Raw genomic sequence first — 21,512 nt, forward strand, 5'->3', positions numbered from 1 at the left:
AACTATTTTATCACTTATCAGCTATACATGCCTCTTGTGCATTTTCATGACACATTTAATAGAGTCTTTCATCTGAAGTATCTCAGGCGCTCAGATGCTACTTTAATTGTCCATGAATAATTACTGTAGTAGGACACAATTCAGCCAAGTTCGGCACTTCCAAGGCTATAGTCTTATGCACGCTTTTCTGGGAATAAGCCCCATTGAACACAGTAGGATATACGTCTTGGTGAACATCACATCACATTGATTTTTATGGAAGAGATTCTAGGGCATGTTTAGTTGCTCCTCCCATATCAAAGAGTTGGAGGCTGCAACCATATTCTCAGACATCAAGGAGTTAACCCCCTTGAACCCAACTGGACTTTCTTTTGCCTAGGTGTGGACAGAGTTACCTTATTCAAATTCCAAAGCTCTGACTGGGTCATGGCAGGAGTTTGTTTTATGAAATGCTTAAAATATCCATGTGCATTATGCTTTTTGAAGTACCATTAATAAAGCAATACAATTATTACATGAATTTAATAGGAATAATACAAATAAAATAAACATTTATCACGATCAAATGATCAAACAAGCATGAATCAACAGACATCACAATAAATCAAGGAAGCAGTTTGACAGCTAAGATCCGATGACCTTACAAATTATATGAGTAAGTAATATTAGGAATATATATGGGTGTTTTATTTTATCATATTTTGTATTCCACCCTTGTTAGAAGGAACTTGGGAAGTGGGATTATCTATCTATCTATCTATCTATCTATCTATCTATCTATCTATCTATCTATCTGGGGGTGAGTTATCTCCTCATGGTTATGCAACAACCCTGCAAAAGTAATCAGGCTCAGGGACAGTAACTAATCTAAGATCCTCAGTAAATTTTATGGGTGAGCAAGGATATTATTTTAACCACAGTCTCCCATTTCAATCACATTAAACTAAAGCATTCAGTGATTAAACTAAACCATTCAGCGATTACCATATATACTCAACTATACGTCAAGTTCATGTATAAGCTGAGAGCAGGATTTTGGGCCAAAATTATGGATTTTGATATGACCCATGGATACATTGAAGGTAAAACCTGGCAGTGTGTAACAAAAGATCTAAAGGATGAAGCAAAGGAAAACAATGCCAAATAAATTTCCAGCAGGCATAACTGTGCTCACACTAAAGGCTGGATGAATGAGAGAGTAGGGGAGGATCAGTGCTTTCAGGACAAATTATGCCCTTGTCTTTCACCAAGGGATGGTTCCTTTTTAATTAAGAGTTAAAATACAGAACTTACATTGATCCATGGATAAGTTGGTTCAGTTTTTTGGGGGTCCATTTTTGACTAAAAGTTCTAGACTTATATATCAGTACAGTGGGACCTTGTTATCCACTGGGGTTTGGTTCCAGGATCCTCATGGATAACAAAATCCATGGATGCTATTAAATATAATAGAAGAGCAAAATGGTGTTCCTTAAATAAAATGGAAAATCAAGGTTTGCTATTTGGAATTTATACATTTTGGAATATTTTCAAGCCATACATCCTTGAATCCATGGATAAAACATCTGTGGATAAGGAGGGCCAACTGTATATACAGTAAACCAAATCATTCAGTCCAATTTGCCAATATTTCTGCATTGACTCTAGATTTAGCTAAACTTGGAGCAGGCCTCTTGAAATCAATAGACTTATTAATGATGAGTAACTTAGGTCCAATTAATTTCAATAGGTTTACTTTGGCTCTAACTAATTCCGGATCTAACTTTCTGCCAGAATAGCCCTTCCATTCATTGAGTGCTTCCTGATGGATGGCTTTTAGCATTAACAATAAAAAGGTAATGCTCATCTTTCTCCCTGTAACAGATTTCTTTCTGGTAAGAAAAATATAGAAGTAGTAGGAAAACATGGGATGGTTATAAAGAGAGAAATGTCATGTTTCCACCTTCTGTAACATATACAAGTTACTGCTCAGTACATAGTGTTATCTGGAAGAACTATGTTTGTTTAAGAATGAAACAGATCCATACATTCGTAATGAAACACTCTAATATTTTAATTGATACTAATAATAAGAAGTTTGGATGTGGTCATAATGTAATATTTTGGGAGCCATTCTTCCTTCTAATAGTTCGCCATCAGCTATGGTGGGCTCATAGTTGTTTCAGCCAAGATTTCTGTGGATGGCACAATTACATTTTCACCAGGTTCTGTAGGTTTCAGGAGAGCTTCATGCGGACCACATATGCAAAACTGTCAAGTCTCACATTTCCCACAGACTTGGTTGTCCACTGAAATGAACATCTGAGGCCTTTCTCTTAGTATCTACCTCCTCTGAGTAAGCCTTTGGTAGCAAGGGACTGGGACTTTTGGGGAATATCTAGTGCCGGCGTAATCATCTTTATGGTTTCAGATTAAAACATTTCTCTGTTCTTGGGGATTTGACAGGACGTGATTTTAAACACTAATGCCATGGCAATTGAGTATGCCAGTTGATTTGGTTTGGGGGTTGTTTTTTGAGGAGGTGTTATATTATAGTATTGCTGTTAACATTTGTATATTTTAATCCTCCTAAAATGTCTTGAATCTCTCTCTCTCTCTCTCTCTCTGTCTCTTTATTTTTTGTTAGAAAAAGATATCTAAATAACGTAAACACCACCACCCAAATATTCAGTGGTAGCCTAACTCTTAGCAGTGATGATCCCATTGATACATTGTTGCCTCCATCTCTCTCCATCTCTCTCTCTCTGTTAACATTGTTTCTCTCTCTCTCAGCCTGTAAAGATACTGAGCCTTCCCAAGAGCTTTATCTGTGAGATGGCTGTTCTGCAAGTAAGGGAACCTCAAAAATGCAAATACTGTTTCTCTGTATCTCTGGACAACTGAGGGTAGAGAAGGACTTGGTACAAAAGAGGGATAATATTTAGAGTGAAGCCACAAAAGCCAATGGAACCTTTTAAATTCAGATCCATAGCCTGCAATGAGCACATGTTTCTTTGTGCTCATGCAGGCCTGATCTTCTTCGATTCCCTGAGAAGCCTTTGCCAAGATGAGAAGCAGCTCTGACTGCTCTTTCCTTCATCTTAGGTGGAGATGGTAGTAGTTACATGCCTTCAAGATGACTCTGACTTGGCAACCATACCCTAGGGTTTTCTTGACAAGATTTATTCAGAGGAGGTTTGCCACTGCTTTCCTCTAAGGCTGGGAGAGTGTGACCTGCTGAAGGTTGCACAATAACTTTCCATAGCTGGGTGGGGACTCAAACCCTGGTCTTCTAGATGTCTTAAGAGGTTCACTGTACTGGCTGAGCATCTTAATCCTTTCCTAGAAATTTAGGCAGTCATGCTTGTGTTGACAGAATAATCCCATCCTCCCTTTAGTGCTGGTCTTTGAGTGTAATAAAAGTTTCCTGATGAGTCTTCCTTTTTTGTTTGCTTCCCCCCCCCCCCCCCCCGAAAGTATCTGGACACCTGAAATTTTCTCCATGGCATGGATTTACCATTCAGGGGTTGTTTGGCAGCTACTGCTAGTGCCACATCTTTCTTTGAAGTTCTCTGCTTTTGACTGCTGATCAAAGACTGCCCTTGATCTTCTCTAGCCCAACAACCCTTTCACTTTCTGAGTGTTTCTTAATAATGTCTTCTTAACTCTGGCTTGCTCTTTTCCAGAGAGTCCTAAATGATCATACTAATGCAAGCAGGACACTCTGAGCTGAAACAGTTTGCCTTCCCACAATTCTATAGAGAGGTTTCCTATCATACTGGTGTTCGTTGTTTCTGCCAACATTCATGGCCCAAAGAACCCTCTCAAAAGGGCAGATGATGGAAGAGGCCCACACTGGAAAATGTCCTCCCCCTCCCAAGATGGCAACTCCTAGAATCCTCCAACCAGTGTGGCCAATGGCCTTGCTGACTGGGGATTCTGGGAACTATTGTCCAACAAACGTAATCTTTCCAAACAGACATTTCAATCTGTTCAAGAAGGATACTAGGCTAGCTTTTGATGTGGCATATAGCAACATGCAGCTCTCTTCCATATCTGATAATTTTTTTTCAAACCATTAAAAAGATTGTATATACAGCACTGTGTAAATTTACAATGCTTCATAAATAAAGGTTAATAATAATAATAATAATAACTAACAAGAGCACACAAAAATCTGCCAGACTAGAAGTGCTTTTACTCTTTTTTTTCCACTCAACTGACTGTTTGCTTTGATATGGACACCAGCTATTTAGTCATGAGAATCCAGATGATATTTACAAAGCCATTTTTTGGGGCCCTATTTTCCCCCAATTTATTTTTAAGTGCATTTTTGCCATAAGTTTTAAAACTACCCTTAAAATCGCAGCACAGTCCTTTCAGGTGTAAAATAAATTTCCCTGCTATTGGCTAAAGAAAGGCAGAGGGGTGATAGCAGATAGGTAACTGATGTGTCTACTCCCAGCTATTCAGCCCAGGGCCACCAGCTTGTATTCTGCTAAAAAACACTGGTGAAACTGACAGCAGATTCCTCACTCCTCCACAAGTGGAGCTTTTTTCATCCATTTCACTAGGCTTCTTTGGAATCCCTGCAATGGAGGACAGCCAAAATAAAACTGCTTTGAGTCACAGTGGAGGTATGGTGTTTCAATGATGCATGTGTCCTGAGAGTCCAGAAGTCGCACCAAAGCCACACTCCATCCCTAAGGACTGGAACGTGGCTTTGGTGTGGCTTCTGGACTCTTAGGACGCGTGCATTATCGAAACACCATACCTCCACTGTGACTCGAAGCAGCTTTATTTTGGCTGTCTGTAACAGGCCTCAGTTTCTTGGTGTACATTTTCACCACTCTGTTGGTTTCTTTAATTACGATACAAGAGCCAGTGTGGTGTAATGGTTCCAGTATGGGACAAGAATGCCAGAAGACACTGGGTTTGAATATCCCTCCAGCTCTGATCTTGAGCAAGTCACATTCTCTCATCCTAGGAGGAAGGCAATGGCAGCATGAGGCAACAAGTAATGGTCATAAAAACACTACTAAATTTAGAAGGGTTTCTTTCCTACCTCTGCAGCCAATCTGGAGAAGCCTCATACAATGAACAAAAACTGTCAGAAATTACCACTTTCCTTGATGTCAGCTGCTGAGATGCGTGGTGTCAATTTCACAGTTGACTGTGCCTTTATGTAATGCTGCTAGCTGAGGCTCACCTTTCAAGAGACCTAGATAGGACGGTGCTAGCACTACTGCCATGTGGATCAAAATATAATTGGTGTGCATGTGTGATCGGAAAGCCTAATTCACATAAGAAGGCTATAAAATCATGCCAATTAGTTCAGCCGTCAGCCTTAAAAGTTAGAGCTGAATTAGCAGTACCTAGTTTCACTGCTGAGTTATTAATTCACAGCTGATCCCTTTTGCAGTCTTTCCTTATTGATTCTCATTTCTAACAGAACACTCATTAACTGGGGGAAAGAAAAGGAAGCACTCAGGAAGCCCTGTACCATTTGGCTGGCTTTCAGCGTTTTAGGGTATGGTAGAGCCTAGTTAGAATTAGGGAGTCATGCATTTTAAAAATATTTATGAGTGGCCTGTGTTCACTGCAGTCTTCTACACCTGGTTTCAGAATTAAATACTGTGGTGTCCATTGTATTTCTTATTCTCAGAAAAGTGTGTATGGGATTGTAGCACTAGAGTCTAGACAGCATGAGTCTGAAGCCTTAAGAATATAAGAAGCTGCCTTGAATACTATTTCAAGAGAAAGGAGGGATATAGGCCCCATAAACAAACAAACAAACAAACAAATAAACAAACATTGATTAATTTTTGAACAGCTTGACAAATATGGCAAAGTTCTTTTCTAGTAGTCTTCCTTAGTTATTCACATAACTAAGGTTTTTTGTCTTGTATAGTTTGGTTTAAAAGTTCTTATCACCAACTTAAAGATGAATACAATATTTTTGTTTGTTTTAAATCAATGTTCAACAAAAGTTTCAGTATTCTTAATTTACATTCCAATCTAATTTTACATATGCAATTTGAATGTGTGTCTTCACATGTCCAATTTTGCTCCAGAATGAATGTGGATGTGAAGTGGATATACTTGCTTTGAGTTACTGTCATAAAGTACATGTTACTGTGTACCAGATATGTGTTACTGTCTTTTAACACCAAGAGTCTTTACCCATTCTTCACATATCTTCTTCCCTGGTCTGCCTGATCTGTGGCTCCTTCTGGCCTTTTTTTCTCTGTGAACGGTAAGCTGGGTGCACATGTAGTAGTGTGCGTAGCACATGGTTGTATCAGACCCCAAATGCTATGGCATGCCACCTATTGGGTCCTGAACATTGTAATAAACTCTCAAGGTGAAATCTCCAACACTGAGTTGATCATGATGATTGTATTCAAAATCTACTAGAAATTAAATGTGATGCAAAAGAAGAAGCAGCTCAATAACCAACAACTTGGACAGAAAGGGAAAATACATAATAATAATAATAATTCAGTGCTACTTGTAGCAGGAATTCAGCAAACAGCTAACAGGAAGAATTCCCTGAAAATAGCTGAGTTTAAGCATATGGTTAATGTAAGAGCTGAGAAGAGATTTCTCAGTATCCAGTGGAGACCTTGCGCCAAAGCCCCGTCAGCACCATCTGCACAAAGGAGGGGATCCATGGTAGGTTTTTTCCTTCTCATTTGAAAATAAATAAAGAGAATATGAAAGATGAAGCTCTTCTTCATCTCACTGTGAATGCAAGTGCCCAAACAATTTATCTGTTCAAATGTATTACCTATTGTCTGAAATTTGGCCTAGAAGTTAATGATGTCCAGTGCCAATGAACAGAAAAAGTATTCTTGTAATATGCCCCCTAACTTTTTCTTATATTATTATTGATCAAGGTTTTTATTCTTTGGGGGTAGGGTCAGGAAAGGGGAGTATTTATTTTGAATTGTAGTTTTACTTCATGATGTTTTTACAATTGCTGTAATCCACCTTGATTTCCAATGGGAAAAGGCGGAAAATATAAAAAAAAACATCACCATCATCATCATCATCATCATCATCATCATCATCATCATCATCATCATCTAAGGGGAAGTCAACAGAATTCAACATAGCATCTCCCAGGGAGGCACCAACGTCATATATCATAATCACCTGTTACCAAAAATAAGTTTTCACAATGCGGAAGAATTTGGATATACAGACTGCCAAAATAAAGCTGCTTCGGGTCTCTTTGGAGGTATGCTATTTAAATGATGCAGAGTCCGGAGGTCGTGCCAAAGCCACACTCCATTCCTAAGCACTGGAGTGCAGCTTTGGTGCAGCTTCCGGATTCTTAGGATGCATGCATCATTTAAACAGCATACCTCCAAAGAGACCCGAAGCAGCTTTATTTTGGCAGTCTGTAACAGGCCATAGATAAAAGATTGATTGACGTGGAATAGAGACATATGCCAGGCTATCCAAGGAATATACAGGGGTGTAAATGTTTAATTCAGCGTAACCAATGAAAATGTGATTTATAGTTTCCTTTGTTCAACATACTCTAAAAACGTTCATTTTAGAATCGTGGTCCCACAATTTGGAACACTAATTTCCTCTGGGAGCAGTGCTGCAGCTCAATAAATGCATTTTTCCTTTCCAGTCGAGCTCCTTGGTTTCCCTTGCTGATTTCTGGTCAAAATTTTGGTTTTAAGACAATAAATAATCAATAACCTGTAACAGTTTGCTCTGTGTGGAAGCCCTGCTGAAACAAATGGGGATGTCCCTGTGAGGCTTGTTGTGCAGGAGGACCTTCCTTAGGTCCCGGTTTCTAGCTACCTTGGAAACCGATCCCTGATATTTCCTTTTTGGCTGACGATTTAAATAATCTTATTAAATAGCTGGAAGCAGAGAGTCTGAGGTTGGGGGAAGGATGAGAATAGAGTGACAGATGCCCATAATGTGCCATAGGTTAAGGAACGAGTGTGTCTATAATGGTGGCTTTATGCAGGAGCAATAAACAGATATGATGGACAGGAGGCGATGTCTGTCAGAGCACAGCCAGAGCTGGGCCATGTTTACTGAGAGAGAGAAAAGGGAGGGAAAGAGGGAGGCTGAGAGGAGGGATGGATTTCCCTCGCATTCTGCAGAATGCACTGCTTTGACGATGAAGGAGGAGACCAGGATTTCCCTCTTTTCTCTCACAAACACAAAACACACACCAGGCTGGCCAGATGCCATCACCATAAAGGAGGAGGGCAAGGCAACTATAGGACAGTCGAGAGAGAGAGAGAAAACATGGAGGGCAAAGCTCCAAACAGTGTTATATATGTGAAGTCGAAGGCGTTTGTGGCCGGCATCCATAGTTTTTTGTGGGTCTTTTGGGCTCTGTGGCCATGTTCTAGAAGAGTTTATTCCTGAGGTTTTGCCAGCATCTGTGGCTGCCTGGCACCTTCAGAGAACGCTGGCCTAGAAGAGAGTTGGATATCTATCTATCTATCTATCTATCTATCTATCTATCTATCTATCTATCTATCTATCTATCTATCATCTATCATCTATCATCTCTACTGTAGGGAGGAAATTCCATGTTAACCTGTGTATTGTTGTACTGTGCACTGTGTACAAACCACTGTTATTTATGACTATCTAATTCGACGCTGCTCAAAAAGGAGGACATTTCGAGGGAGGCTGAGATGGAGGGCAGGTCCTGGCAAATGGAGGACCTCTGGTTATACACACAAACAAGGACCCCCTTCCCCTGGTGTCTGAAGGGAAGAGGAAAAGGGGCTTTCCCTCCATTTCTGCTGCCTTTCTGTTGCTGAGTGAGGGGGCTTCATTTCGAGGCTTTGGGGATTAAAGCCCCAGCCACACTTTCGGTGCCTATTCTCACAGTGGAGGTTCAGCTTTAAGAAAGGAAGGAGGGGGAAAAATAAACCCCAAGCCAAACAAAACCTCCTCCCCCTTCTTCCCTTCTTCTTCTCCTCCCTTCACGAAGCACCTGTTCCTGCAAGTCAAGCCCAGCCTCAATGCTTTCGCCCTTTCCCCTCAGATAGAAAGGGACATCGGAGGAGCCCGTTTGGGAGGCTAACAACCACCACAACCACCACCACCACCACCACCACCAAAGGCAGCCCAACACTGCCTCTGGAAATAACAGTAGTATTCTCCTTTGGAAAGAGAACGAATGGCAGACACAAAAGGCTGCACCCATACTGGAGAAATAACCCAGTTTGGCCCCGGGTTTAACTCTTTTTCTGGCTCAAGGCTGTGGAATTCTGGGAGTTGGGAATATTCTGTGGGGCCCAGAAGAAAGAGATGCAAATGTCCACGGCTTGAAAAACCATACACACTCCTCCCTCCATTTTTGTGGCTTTGATATTTGCGGCTTTGGTTATTCACGGATTTGATGAATATGTTCTCTCTGGGAATCTCTAGGTCCTCCAGCGAAACTCTGTGGTCGACTCTTAACAAAAAGTCGCACTGGAGGACCTAGAGATGGCTAGAGAGACCACTCTAGGAGGCCTTTTTGTAGCTCCTCCAGTGCAATTCTATGGTCAATGTCTGGCAGAGGTTGACCACAGAGTTGCCCTGGAGGACCTAGAGATTCCTAGAGAGGTGTCCTCTCAGGTAAAAACATCATGTTTATGTTATTTCCCATACTCATGGGGGTGTTATGCCCCTTCTCTCCAGCCCCATATTATTATTGTTGTTGTTGTTGTTATTGAGGCGAGTCACTGAGAAGCTGCGCTGAGGAGGAGGTTGAGGGGGGGGGGAACAAGCCCTCTCCTCGCTCTCTGGGAGCAACCCCACCCCGCCCCACATGTCTTCGGCCCCTTCTCTCCAACCCCATATTATTATTGTTGTTGTTGTTATTGAGGCGAGTCACTGAGAAGCTGCGCTGAGGAGGAGGTTGAGGGGGGGGGGAACAAGCCCTCTCCTCGCTCTCTGGGAGCAACCCCACCCCGCCCCACATGTCTTCGGCCCCTTCTCTCCAACCCCATATTATTATTGTTGTTGTTGTTATTGAGGCGAGTCACTGAGAAGCTGCGCTGAGGAGGAGGTTGAGGGGGGGGAACAAGCCCTCTCCTCGCTCTCTGGGAGCAACCCCACCCCGCCCCACATGTCTTCGGCCCCTTCTCTCCAACCCCATATTATTATTGTTGTTGTTGTTGTTGTTATTGAGGCAAGTCACTGAGAAGCTGCGCTGAGGAGGAGGTTGAGGGGGGGGGAACAAGCCCTCTCCTCGCTCTCTGGGAGCAACCCCACCCCGCCCCACATGTCTTCGGCTCCTTCTCTCCAACCCCATATTATTATTGTTGTTGTTGTTGTTGTTATTGAGGCAAGTCACTGAGAAGCTGCGCTGAGGAGGAGGTTGAGGGGGGGGGAACAAGCCCTCTCCTCGCTCTCTGGGAGCAACCCCACCCCGCCCCACATGTCTTCGGCTCCTTCTCTCCAGCCCCATATTATTATTATTGTTGTTGTTGTTGAGGCGAGTCACTGAGGAGGCTGAGGGAAAAGCAACCCTCCCCTCGGCTTGGCTGCTCTCTCTGGGAGCCTAAATCGCCTTAGCTGCTGCTGTTGGTGGAAGGGAAAGGGAAGGCAAGGCGGGGAGGGAAGAGACTGACTGACAGCCCTTCCGCGAGTGCGTCACGCCATTGGCCAGGCTGACCGCGCTGGAAGGACGGCACCCAGGGCCCCCCGGGGTCCCCTTGGCTTCCTCCTCCTCCTCCTCCTCCTCCTTGTCTTGGGGCTGGAGCAGAGGAGGACTTCTTGGATCGGCCTTGGCTCCTCCTCCTCCTCCTCCTCCTCCGTTGCTACCTGTGCCGCCTCCATCTCTCTTGGCAGAAGAAGCTCCTCAGCAGCCACCGCCGCCGAGGGGAAGAGGAGGCAGAGGAGGAAGGAAGGAAGACACTCCTTTCCCCCCCCAAACGAAGGATGAGCAGCAACAGCAGCCTCAGCCTCAGCAGCAGCGATTCGAATTGAGAAAGGACTCCTTGCATCAGGCTCTCCATCCTCCGAGGCGCCTTCGGAGGAGCATCCTTTGGGGGAAGGCAGGCTGAGCATCGGATCGCCTCCCTCCTCCTGCTCCTCCTGCTCCTCCCGATTCTTGGAAGGGAGGCCAGGGGTGGGTGCGGGGGGAGGGTCGCCGGTGAAGAAGAGCCTTGGAAGGGGCCCCGCTGCCTCCAGCCGCCTGGCCGAGTGAGGCCGGCCTTGGGCGCTCCTCCTCCTCCTCCTCCTCCTCCTCCTCCTTCTTCTTCTTCCCCGCCGGACGGCACTATGGCCGGGGATGGCTTGCACCTCGGGCGGCGGCAGCTGGGCGGGCAGCGGCAGGAGCTCTCCGGAGCCCCGGCGGCGTGCCTTGCCCGCTGTTAGCCATGGCAAATGGCAGTGGAGGCGGCGGAGGAGGCGGCGGAGGAGGAGGAGGCGGCGGCGGAGGCAGCGGTAGTAGCTACTACTCCGGCGGAGGTGGTGGTGGAGGAGGAGGAGGTGGAGGAGGAAGCAGCAGCGGCGGCGGCGGCGGGAGTAGCAGCGGCAACATTAGGATGAGCAGCCCCCTAAGCGGCAGCGGGAGCAGCCTCAACGCGGACTCGTCCTCGGCCCCGGCCCGGCCCTCCAACGCCCTGATCATCCCCATCACCATGGAAGTGCCCTGCGACAGCGGGCAGCGCATGTGGTGGGCCTTCCTGGCCTCCTCCATGGTCACCTTCTTCGGGGGGCTCTTCATCATCCTCCTCTGGAGGACCCTCAAGTACCTGTGGACCGTCTGCTGCCACTGCGGGGCCAAGGAGAAGGTAAAACCACCATCCCTCCCTTCCAACCTGCATCCACACGGGGGACCCGACCCGATTTGGCAGGGCTTGAACTCCTTTCTGGCTCAAGGCTATGGAATCCTGCGAGTTGGAGCTCTGGACCCCACAACAAACTCCAACTCCCAGAATTCCATAGCCTTGAGCCAGACAAAGAGTTAAAGCGCTGCCAAGCCGGGTTATATCTCTTTCTTCACAAAGTTACCCTTTGCCTCTTCCCTTCCTCATTGCAACATATCTACCTATCTATCTATCTAATGCCTATCCGTCCATAAGACTGTCTATACTTGTGGTCCAGGTGGTATATATATATATATATATATATATATATATACACTTGTCCCTCCATATTTGCCGTGAATGTGGAAAAACCTCAAAATAACTGTGTTTTCACCTGACAGGACACCTCTCTGGGAATCTCTAGGTCCTCCAGTCAAACTCTGTGGTCCACATCTGACAGACCCTGGCCATAGAATTGAACTGGAGGAGCTACAAAGGCCTAGCGGAGTCTTCTCTCTGGGAATCTCCAGGTCTTTCAGTGCGACTTTTACTTAAAGTTGACCATAGAGTTGCACTGGAGGGCCTAGATATTCCTAGAGAGAACATACTTATCAAATCCGCGAATGATCAAATCCGCCAATAAGGAGGGATGAGGGTATTCCCTCCCCCTTTCTGCCCTCTTCTTTCTTCTCTTCCTCTCTGTGCTTATTCCCCCCCCCCCATATTCTGAAAGAGTTGGGGTTTTTTTTGTATTTATAGGAACTCGACTAATATTGAAAGTTGTGTTGTTGTTGTGAATGCTCTTGTGCATCCATGCTGGGCCTTCGGACTTAATCGATTTAACCAGAGTTGTCTGTTTGCTTCCTTGTGTTGCTCCTTTGGTGCCAGGATAAGAGAGCAGTGGGGCTTGTTGGTGCCATGTTTGAGTGCGAAGGACATGATGATCTCCCCCAAAGAACTGAGACCTGCAGAATCATAGAATCATAGAATCATAGAATCGTAGAGTTGGAAGAGACCACTAGGGCCATCCAGTCCAACCCCCTGCCATGCAGGAAATCCCAATCAAAGCATCCCTGACAGATGGCCATCCAGCCTCTGTTTAAAGACCTCCAAGGAAGGAGACTCTATCACCCTCCGAGGGAGTGCATTCCACTGTCGAACAGCCCTCACTGTCAGGAAGTTCCTCCTAATGTTCAGGTGGAATCTCTTTTCCTGTAGCTTGCATCCATTGTTCCAGGTCCTGTTCTCTGGAGCAGCAGAAGTTGTGGCAAAGCAGCCCTTTAGTCCTGGGCACCAGTGAGTTGAGATTGAAAGGCTGAGACTCTCATTCTGAGAAGTGTCTGAGATGCAGAGAGGGAAACGAAACATACGGTGGTGTCCTCTCCAACTTTCCCTTGTCGGATTGTTGCTTTCTTAACTGCACTGGATACAAAGGCAGGGAAGGAAATGCATCTTTGTATTAAACTCTCCAGGCAATTGGTTCTCATCATTCATTGCTGCCAGATTTCTCTCCTCCATCTGAGTGTGTTCATATTTTTAATAGGAAACTTGGCCAATTTGGATGGAACTGTAGGTTGTAACAAAGTTAAAGATGAGTTGCTTGTTAATAAACAAAATGGATTCGGCAAACCATCCCAAGAACAAATGGCAAGAAAGACAAATAAATACTTTCTACATTCAAACACACCTGACCGTGTTGCATGTTATACTTGTTTGCTGCCATCAGGAGAAAGGCAGGATATGAGAAAATAATAATAATAATAATAATAATAATAATCACAATAATGTTTTGTTGTTGGTGGTGGTGGTGTTGTGTGCTTTCAAGCAATTTCCAAATTGTGGTGAGCCAAAGGCCGTGGGTTTCTGGGACCAAGAAGGTGTGACTTGGCCAAGGTCACCCGGGGGTTTCCATGGCTGAGCAGGGAATCGAACCCCGATCTTTTACAATTTAGTGCATCTTTGGTGAGAGAAGAGGATGTTCAAGTTGTGTCATTCACATCAGCTTTCAAAGGCCATGGCAGGCTGAGAAAACATTTACAAATAAGATGAAACAATACAATCTATAGATATTTTTCAGTCCGTCCAACGCGTGGATTCAAGTGTATGAACTTGTATATCTTTTCAGGTGCTGAAAGTGAAATAGGGGTCGCTTGTGCAGAGACATTATGGTGCGACCCTCCCTTTTTGTGATGCCTTCTTCCTCGGTTCTTGCCAAAAAGACAATTAGTCAACATCTTGCTCCCATTAAAGACAAATCCATAGAACAGGTTGGATTGCTCTCTTTTCCCTTCTCAATACAGAATCACCATTCCACCTCCTTGGAATTCACTTCCTCTGAAAATAGATACTGTCCATTAAGAAGTTACTCCAATGAAAACCTTATTGGACCAACAGGAGACAAGCAAGAGCACAGAGTGCTTGCTGTTTCATTGGCGCTCACACCTCTCACTGGACAGAGCCCATTTTGAGATTTGGGGATCCTACATTTCAGTTGTTTTGAATTTGTGTCTTCCATTGATTTATGTACAATATATTTCCTTGTTAGTACACTTAGGTTAGTGTGGTGTAATGAGGTGAGTGTTGGACACTGGAGACCAGAGTTCGAATCCCTGCTTGGCCATGGAAACCCATTGGGTGACCTTGGGCAAATCGCTCTCTCTCAGCCATAGGGGATGGCAATGGCAAAACCCCTCTGAAGAATCTTGCCAAGAAAACCTCATGATAGGTTTGCCTTAGGGTCACCATGAAACAACTTGAAGGCACACAACAACAATAGCAACAATACCAGACTTGCATTTATTGTTCATCTTGACTACTTTGCCGTTGAGACAATGAATGACAGCCATTCTTGAATCTCATTGGTGACTAGAATCATAGAATCGTCATTGAAACAAATAGTTGCTATGAATGTCTCGTTATTTATTTCAGCGCAGCTGAGGTGTGGTTAATGCTGCAGTCTTAAAACAGGTACTAAGGGGTAAACCCCATGGAATATGGTGGGCATTATCTCTGGATAGCTGGGCATAGGCTTGCTTCATATGTTTCTCTGGAGTGGGGCCTTTGGCTGCCATCCTGTGCGAAAGCAAGGTGGTTAAATCCCACTGACAGGGAAGTAGCAACTTCATTTTGTAGGTTTTTTTTTTAACTTGCTCCTCATGTTGCACAGACAGAATCCCTAAAACACCCCACTGTCCATTTGTGCAGAGTGGACCCTGAACTATTCTGAACTGAATGTGTTTTGTTGTTCCTACATAGCCTTCCACTTCTTACTGCTTTGGGACTGTGAGCGTGAAAGCAAAAAGCCAACAGCTGCACAGAGCCACCGTGTAAAATTGAATAATCTTCCAAAAGTTTCAAGTATATCAAATCTGGTTTCTTATGGAAACATGGCTTTTGTTCATGCTTCTTTTCCCAGCATGTTTTGTGATGAGAACCAACCTTGGAAAGCCACAGAGAATAGACCACCCTCGGAAAGCAATAACAAATGTGCCTCTTTGGACGGTTGGTTTTTATAGCTGTGTTGTTCTTTTTCTTTGTGCCTTAGTGTCATGCTCCTGGTTGTCCCTTGGCTCAGTCGCACACATGTGTGTGTGTCACTGTGGCTCCTTCATCATCAGTGGTGAAAGGTATGGATGCCCAGTGAGGGTGAGCAGTGGCAATCCCACTCTTCTACTCCATTTTCTAGGGTCAGGCAGGGCTAAGAACCTATCTTGTCCCTAGCCTTTAGACATGGGGCATGTTGACTAAGCCGAAAACATCAGGAAATGAGAAGGAAGCAGAATATTGCCCCCTTTTCTTCAGTGTCACTTTCAGGAGAAGCACAACAGAGAGATCAAAAGGGGAATGTGGAGGGAAGCAAAATTCTTCCAATTCAGTTTGAAGGAACACAACATCTAGGCTCTGTTTAAAAGCGCCTTGTTGAGGGGACTGGGGCTTAAACATCATGCCAGCATTTTCCTTCTCCCTTTCCTTCTCCTTAACATCTAGCCGGCTGAAAAAATTCTGGAGAACTCAAAACCTTGCTCACTGTGTTGTGACATTTTGGTTGGCCTTGATAAGGATGTTGTCATAGTGTGAATGTTAGCTTCTCGATACAGTTGACACTGAGGCCACTACGCCTTTCATTGAACATAAAATGCTACTTGACTACTCCACAGTATGAGATTTGGGGCTTCCAGTTGCCTTGCAAAATGGGCCCCTCCAATTTTACATGTAGCAAATGAGGAGGGTTCCTGCAAATGCTGAAAATGCCATTATGTTTTTCAGGCTAGAAAACTGAAGGCTGTGGGTACCTTTGTTTTTCTTTTGCAACCATTTTTTTTTTGGAGGAAAAAAGCATTAATGCTCTATATTTGCTAACGTGGCATCCGACAAGCAATTTGGACCCTCCAAAATAGACTAGCAGCTGGAGTTTCTCCATTCCCCTTTTCACATTTTTTGAATTACGAATGGAAGAACAGATCTGCTTCAGCTATTCCTGGCACACAGAGACACATAAAACACACAAACCTTTCAAATATATATGGTTGCTAGGTTGCTGTCATGATTTGACATTCAGCTATCGGCTTCCCCCGCTTCTTCCAAGATATGGTATAACCTGGCTGTGCCGAGTGAATTCATTTTCTGTTTGGTAGTGGGGAGGAGAAGGAGGCAATGACAGGAGTAATGCTACAATTAAACATTATGTTGGGGATTAGAAGAGCAACCTTGAGAAAGTTGGATACGCACTGAAGCCCCGTTGAAAGAGGCAAAGGCCCTTGAAGCCTTTGCCTCAGTTCAATCACATCCTTCTTCATTTCCTTCTGTGATGATGATGTTGATGCATATGTTACAGTATCACCAGATTTTCCTAACTGGATCCTCTAATCTCCCTGGAGATATGTTGCCATTTTCTTCAAGCCAGGTTTTCTCCAGAAAATACAACCAGTATGAGCTGCAGAGCAAACTGAAGCCCTGAAATCCACTTAGACTTGCTAAGTAAATACTGGAAACAGCCTTTTCCCTCTCAAGAGATGCATTTGCGTGTGGTTGGGCTGGAGGTGGGGAGGATGAAAATGAGACTTTGTGGAAAGAAAGATTTGTTGAGGCTATAGCGCTTGGTTCTGTTTTTATGATGATAAATGTATATTTTTGAGGGGAATGACTTCCCTGGAAAGGAGAGCCAAATAGCTAGAAAGGTCTGGAGGAGTCTCCTTTCAGTGCATACACATTTATGCATACACATATATTCTGTGCTCAACTCCATTGGTAGTGAGAAATAAATTTAAGCGAGTCCAGAAAGCACCAGAATCTTACAATGCCTTTGAAAGTGATTCATGGTGTTGCCTGGTTTTGTTTTGACCATCAGAGCCTGACGTTCTGGAATTAAACAACGTACTGTATGTATAGTTCTTTAAAGGCCTGGCAAGTTCTTCGTGGGGAATTATTGTTTATGGCAGTAAACCTGCATCTCATAAAGAACACTAGGCAGTGTTCTGGCTCTCCATTTCGGCATATGAGACAGCTTCCCAATTGTTTGCCTGCCTTGTCCCTTAGGACTCAGCCCCAGACTGAACCTTTGGGAAGTAGTAAATAAGATCTGGGTGGGGAAAAAAAGAATCTTAGGCCTGTTACAGACTGCCAAAATAAAGCTGCTTCGGGTCTCTTTGGAGGTATGCTGTTTAAATGATGCATGCATCCTAAGAATCCAGAAGCTGCATCAAAGCTGCCCTCCAGTGCTTAGGAATGGAGTGTGGCTTTGGCACGACCTCTGGACTCTTAGGACCCATGCATCATTTAAATAGCATACCTCCAAAGAGACCCAAAGCAGCTTTATTTTGGCAGTCTGTAACAGGCCTTAGTTCTTTCACCATCACTAATGCAGAATGGCTGAACTGTGTTGTATTAATGTGTTAAACTCAAAGTCTAAGAGAGACTGCAGTAATGGCAGTCTGCCTAGCATCATGCCCTCACTAAGTCCCTGGTTGAGCTTTGAGCTGATAGCTTGGTTTCCATAAATACCTTAAAAACAACTTTGCCTATTCCTGGCTGAAATGACCCATAACACAACTGATGAATGTAGTTTTAATACAGGTGCATTACATGTGGTTGATGCCAGCAGTCCCGGTTGTATACAGAACAGGTATTCTTATTCTTCCTGTCTTTCTCTAGTTAACATTAGTCATGCTAGGAAAGTCATGGGTGTGGGCGCATTTGTTTTGTTAGTGTCAGTTCAAACATGCACTTTATATAATTAATGTGTGTCAGTTGTTTGTGTTATTGTTGACTTATAGAGAGAGTGCGAGAGAGAGAGAAAGCGCTCCTGAGTTGTCTTCATCTATACCAAACATTAATTCTTTTTAAACTCCCCCTTCCCTCTACCCAGCCATTTTAGCTTCAGACCTACATCATATGGAATCTGCTTAACATATGTCTATTTTTTACTTTCTTTGGAGAGCACTTCTCCCTGCTGCCTCGAATGCCTATCACTCATGACTGGAAGTCCAACGCCTTCCAATGCCGTGATGTATGGAAGAAAATAAAAAGGAGATGGAAAGTCTGATTTCCAGGAGTGGATGGCTGAAAGGAAAAAAAAATGTTAATAGATTTATAGACAACATCACTTGACCACGTGAAGAGGAATGGGAATCACAGAAGGCCTCTTAAACATGCCTGACACCCTGTTCTTTTCAAACCCATCCATCCATTTGGGGGCTAGTTTCTGTTGGAAAAATTATGTTATGGCTTGAAGCAAACAAATTAAGCCCTGTGAGTGTCTGTCAGAAGACATGGAAAGCAAGTGGGAGGTGTTCAGGGAGATGTGTTTTTTCCTAATGTGTGAGTTTTTGTGGGCAGGGCCTGGAAGGTACACTGCAAAGCTTTGTCAAATTTTGTATTACTTAAGTTGTTAAGGGTTCCCCCAAAAAATATTTGGCATTGTGTTCTGGAGAGGTGCAAATAATTTTGTGTGTGAAAGATGCCCTGTATCCTTCTTCCCCCACCACACATGGGTTTGCAGTCATTGACCACCTTGCTCACCTACTGACTTCAGCATTAATGTAGAAAACCAGCCTCTCTATGCTATAGTATCAGTGAATATAAGAGGCCAGTCATGTACAGGTTGAGTATCCCTTATCCAGAATTTTGAAATCGCAGATACACCAAATCCAGAATCATCCACACGGGTGAGATAGTGACACCTCTGCTTTTGATGGTTCAGACCACACAAACTTTGCTTCATACACAAAATTATTAAAAAATATTATGTAAAGAATTATCTTCAGGCTACATGTATAAGATATATAGAAAACATAAATGAATTTCATGTTTAGGCTTGGGTACTATTTCCAAGATATCTCATTATGTATATGCAAAAATTCCAAAATCTGAAAAAAACAAAATCCAAAACACTTCTGGTCCTAAGCATTTCAGCTAAAAAAGACCTTTATTAAGTTTTCAGAGACATAGGTTCTATTTTGTTGACTGGAATTTCAGTGTACATCCTACCAAACCTCTTCAGGATTACATCTGCAACATCTTGAGCCAGTTGCCCTATTTCAAACATCTGAGAAACTGTAGCAGTACGATTCCAGGGGAGAGGCATATATGGTTGTCAGAACCCTGCTGCGAATGCAAAACAGTATAGGATAGGTCAACATTCAAAGACATAGCCATGTTAGTCTGGGAAATCAGTGTGCAAAGGGATCTTGTAGCACCTTTGAGACTAACTGAAAGAGAGAGGTTGGTAGCATGAGCTTTCATAGACTTGAGCCTACTTCCTCAGATGCATGGGATGGGCAGGTAAGCCTGGCATCAGTATCTGGCAGAGCTGATATTTTTCTAAACCCCCCCCCCACACACACACACCTAAGAATGACAGTGTAAGTGCTCTGGAGCATTATGATGAATAAAGTGACAACTCTCAGCCATCTTACCTCACTGCCAGGTAAGTCTGAATGTAAGACTGTCCATTAGAGATCTGATTAGCCAAGAGTCCTCAAACTTGGATCAAACCCTGAGGACAAGGCTGGAGGAATTATGTGTTTATATCTAAATACAGGGCACTGCTCCCATACAAGAGGTGAAATCAACCTGTCGAGCTGCACCATGTAGGATTTTAGGGAAACTCTTAAATGTTTGTTGAATCATATTTTGTCTGAAGACCAATAAATACCAAACTGAAAGCAGATGGAAGCATACCATTGAAAGATTTCATAGCTGCAGAATCGATTTACTCTATGTAGGCTGCTAATCATAGGTTCCACTGTTTCATTGATGATGTTTCAGTACCTTCCCTCCCATTGTGTTTGTGGTAGAAGCAATGAGCGAAGGTAATATTCTTAAGGATGGAATTTTGTGTCTGTGAAATCGATAGCTCAGTCTTCACTGCTACAGAGTCAGGATTTCATGCTGAGCAATTACTAATCCTATCCTTTTTAAAACTAGAGATCTCTTTATTCTTATATTCACTAATAAATGGCATTGTTTATTTTGTAATTAAATGGTACTTTAAGAGGTAGTTTTTTAAAAATAGTTTCAAGAATAGAAGAAATTCTGATTTTGTTCACCATTCTTTTCTTCACTGAGCGGTGTTTTATGGCAAAATATTGTATTGAGGAAAATATATTGTTAAAAATTTGATTGTATGTTTTGTGCTTGTGGCATTTTGATAAGAAGAATGATCATGTACAAAGATAAGGAATAGCAACAGGTACAGCATATGGTGTGAGAGACAGCATGGTGTAGTGGTCTGTGTGTTAAACTAGGTTGCTGGGAGACCAGAGTTCAAATCCTCACTGGACCATTGAAACCTGCTTGGGTACCTTGGGCATGTCACTCTCTTAATTTCAGAGGAAGGCAAAGATAAACTGCCTCTGAATAAACTCTGCAAAGAAAACCTCATGATAGGTTTGCCTTAGGGTCATTATAAGTCAGATGTGACTTGAAGACATACAACTATAACCACCACCACCACCACAACAACATATGGCAGATATTTTTTCCTTCTGGTAGCAAATCTGTCTGGCCACATGTGTATCAATTTGGAAATGAAAGAGAGCCACCCAAAAATAAGTCAGTGGCTGTGTATTCTCAGAGGTATCTCTAGGCACACATTGATAAAATTGAAGAAAAAATACATTTTATCCCAAAATGGCCCAATTGGGACTCATGAGTTTCTAGTTTTACAAAGATATGGCCTTTGGTCTAGTGACATACAGTCTAGTACAGACAGGCCAAAATAAAGGTGCTTCAGGTCACTTTGGAGGTATGCTGTTTCAATGATGCATGAGTCCTAAGAGGCCAGAAGCTGCACCAAAGCTGTACTCCAGTATCATGGAAGGGAACTCCTGTTTTTGCTACTAGCTTTCTTGGAGGTTAGTGGTAGGTGGTAGGTGTTAATGAGATGCTGAAACTATTCTGAACTTTAAAGAAGATGCTGAAACTATTTTAGGGACAGAGTTTAGCACCTTGGACAGCTCTTGTAAAGTTTAGACTAAACTGTTCATTAGATCTAGCACCATGCTAATAAGGAACTGGCACTGTTGGCAATGCTGCAGATGTGACATGTGGTTACTCACTCACAGACAAATCCTCTTTAGGCTTTCATACAAGTGAAGGATAAAAGTTGGCAGATGTCCTCACACACATGGACAACTTCAGATCCTTACCATATTCAGCTGGATTTCTAAATGTGTTTGGTAAGTCATGGTTCCTGATCATGCAGAACTCTCCAAATACATTTGGTTGTACAGGTACATC

The 21,512-nt window shown here is 43.4% G+C and overlaps 1 protein-coding gene across 13 annotated transcripts in view; it reads left to right on the forward strand.

The window, feature by feature from the left end:
* Positions 1–10,791: 10,791 nt before the first annotated feature.
* LOC149318932 (calcium-activated potassium channel subunit alpha-1) overlaps positions 10,792–21,512 on the forward strand; it is a 627,293-nt gene continuing 616,572 nt past the window's right edge. For all 13 annotated transcript variants that reach the window (XM_089510711.1, XM_089510713.1, XM_089510714.1 and 10 more), the window contains exon 1: positions 10,792–11,759. In XM_089510711.1, coding sequence (XP_089366837.1) covers positions 11,343–11,759 — 417 coding nt within the window. In that variant the 5' untranslated portion in view covers positions 10,792–11,342. The remainder of the gene's footprint in view (positions 11,760–21,512) is intronic.

The sequence above is a fragment of the Sceloporus occidentalis genome, unplaced genomic scaffold (assembly GCF_023333645.1).
Source record: "Sceloporus occidentalis isolate IW3139 unplaced genomic scaffold, rSceOcc1.0.p SCAF_2, whole genome shotgun sequence".
In the NCBI taxonomy this organism is placed as follows: domain Eukaryota; kingdom Metazoa; phylum Chordata; class Lepidosauria; order Squamata; family Phrynosomatidae; genus Sceloporus; species Sceloporus occidentalis.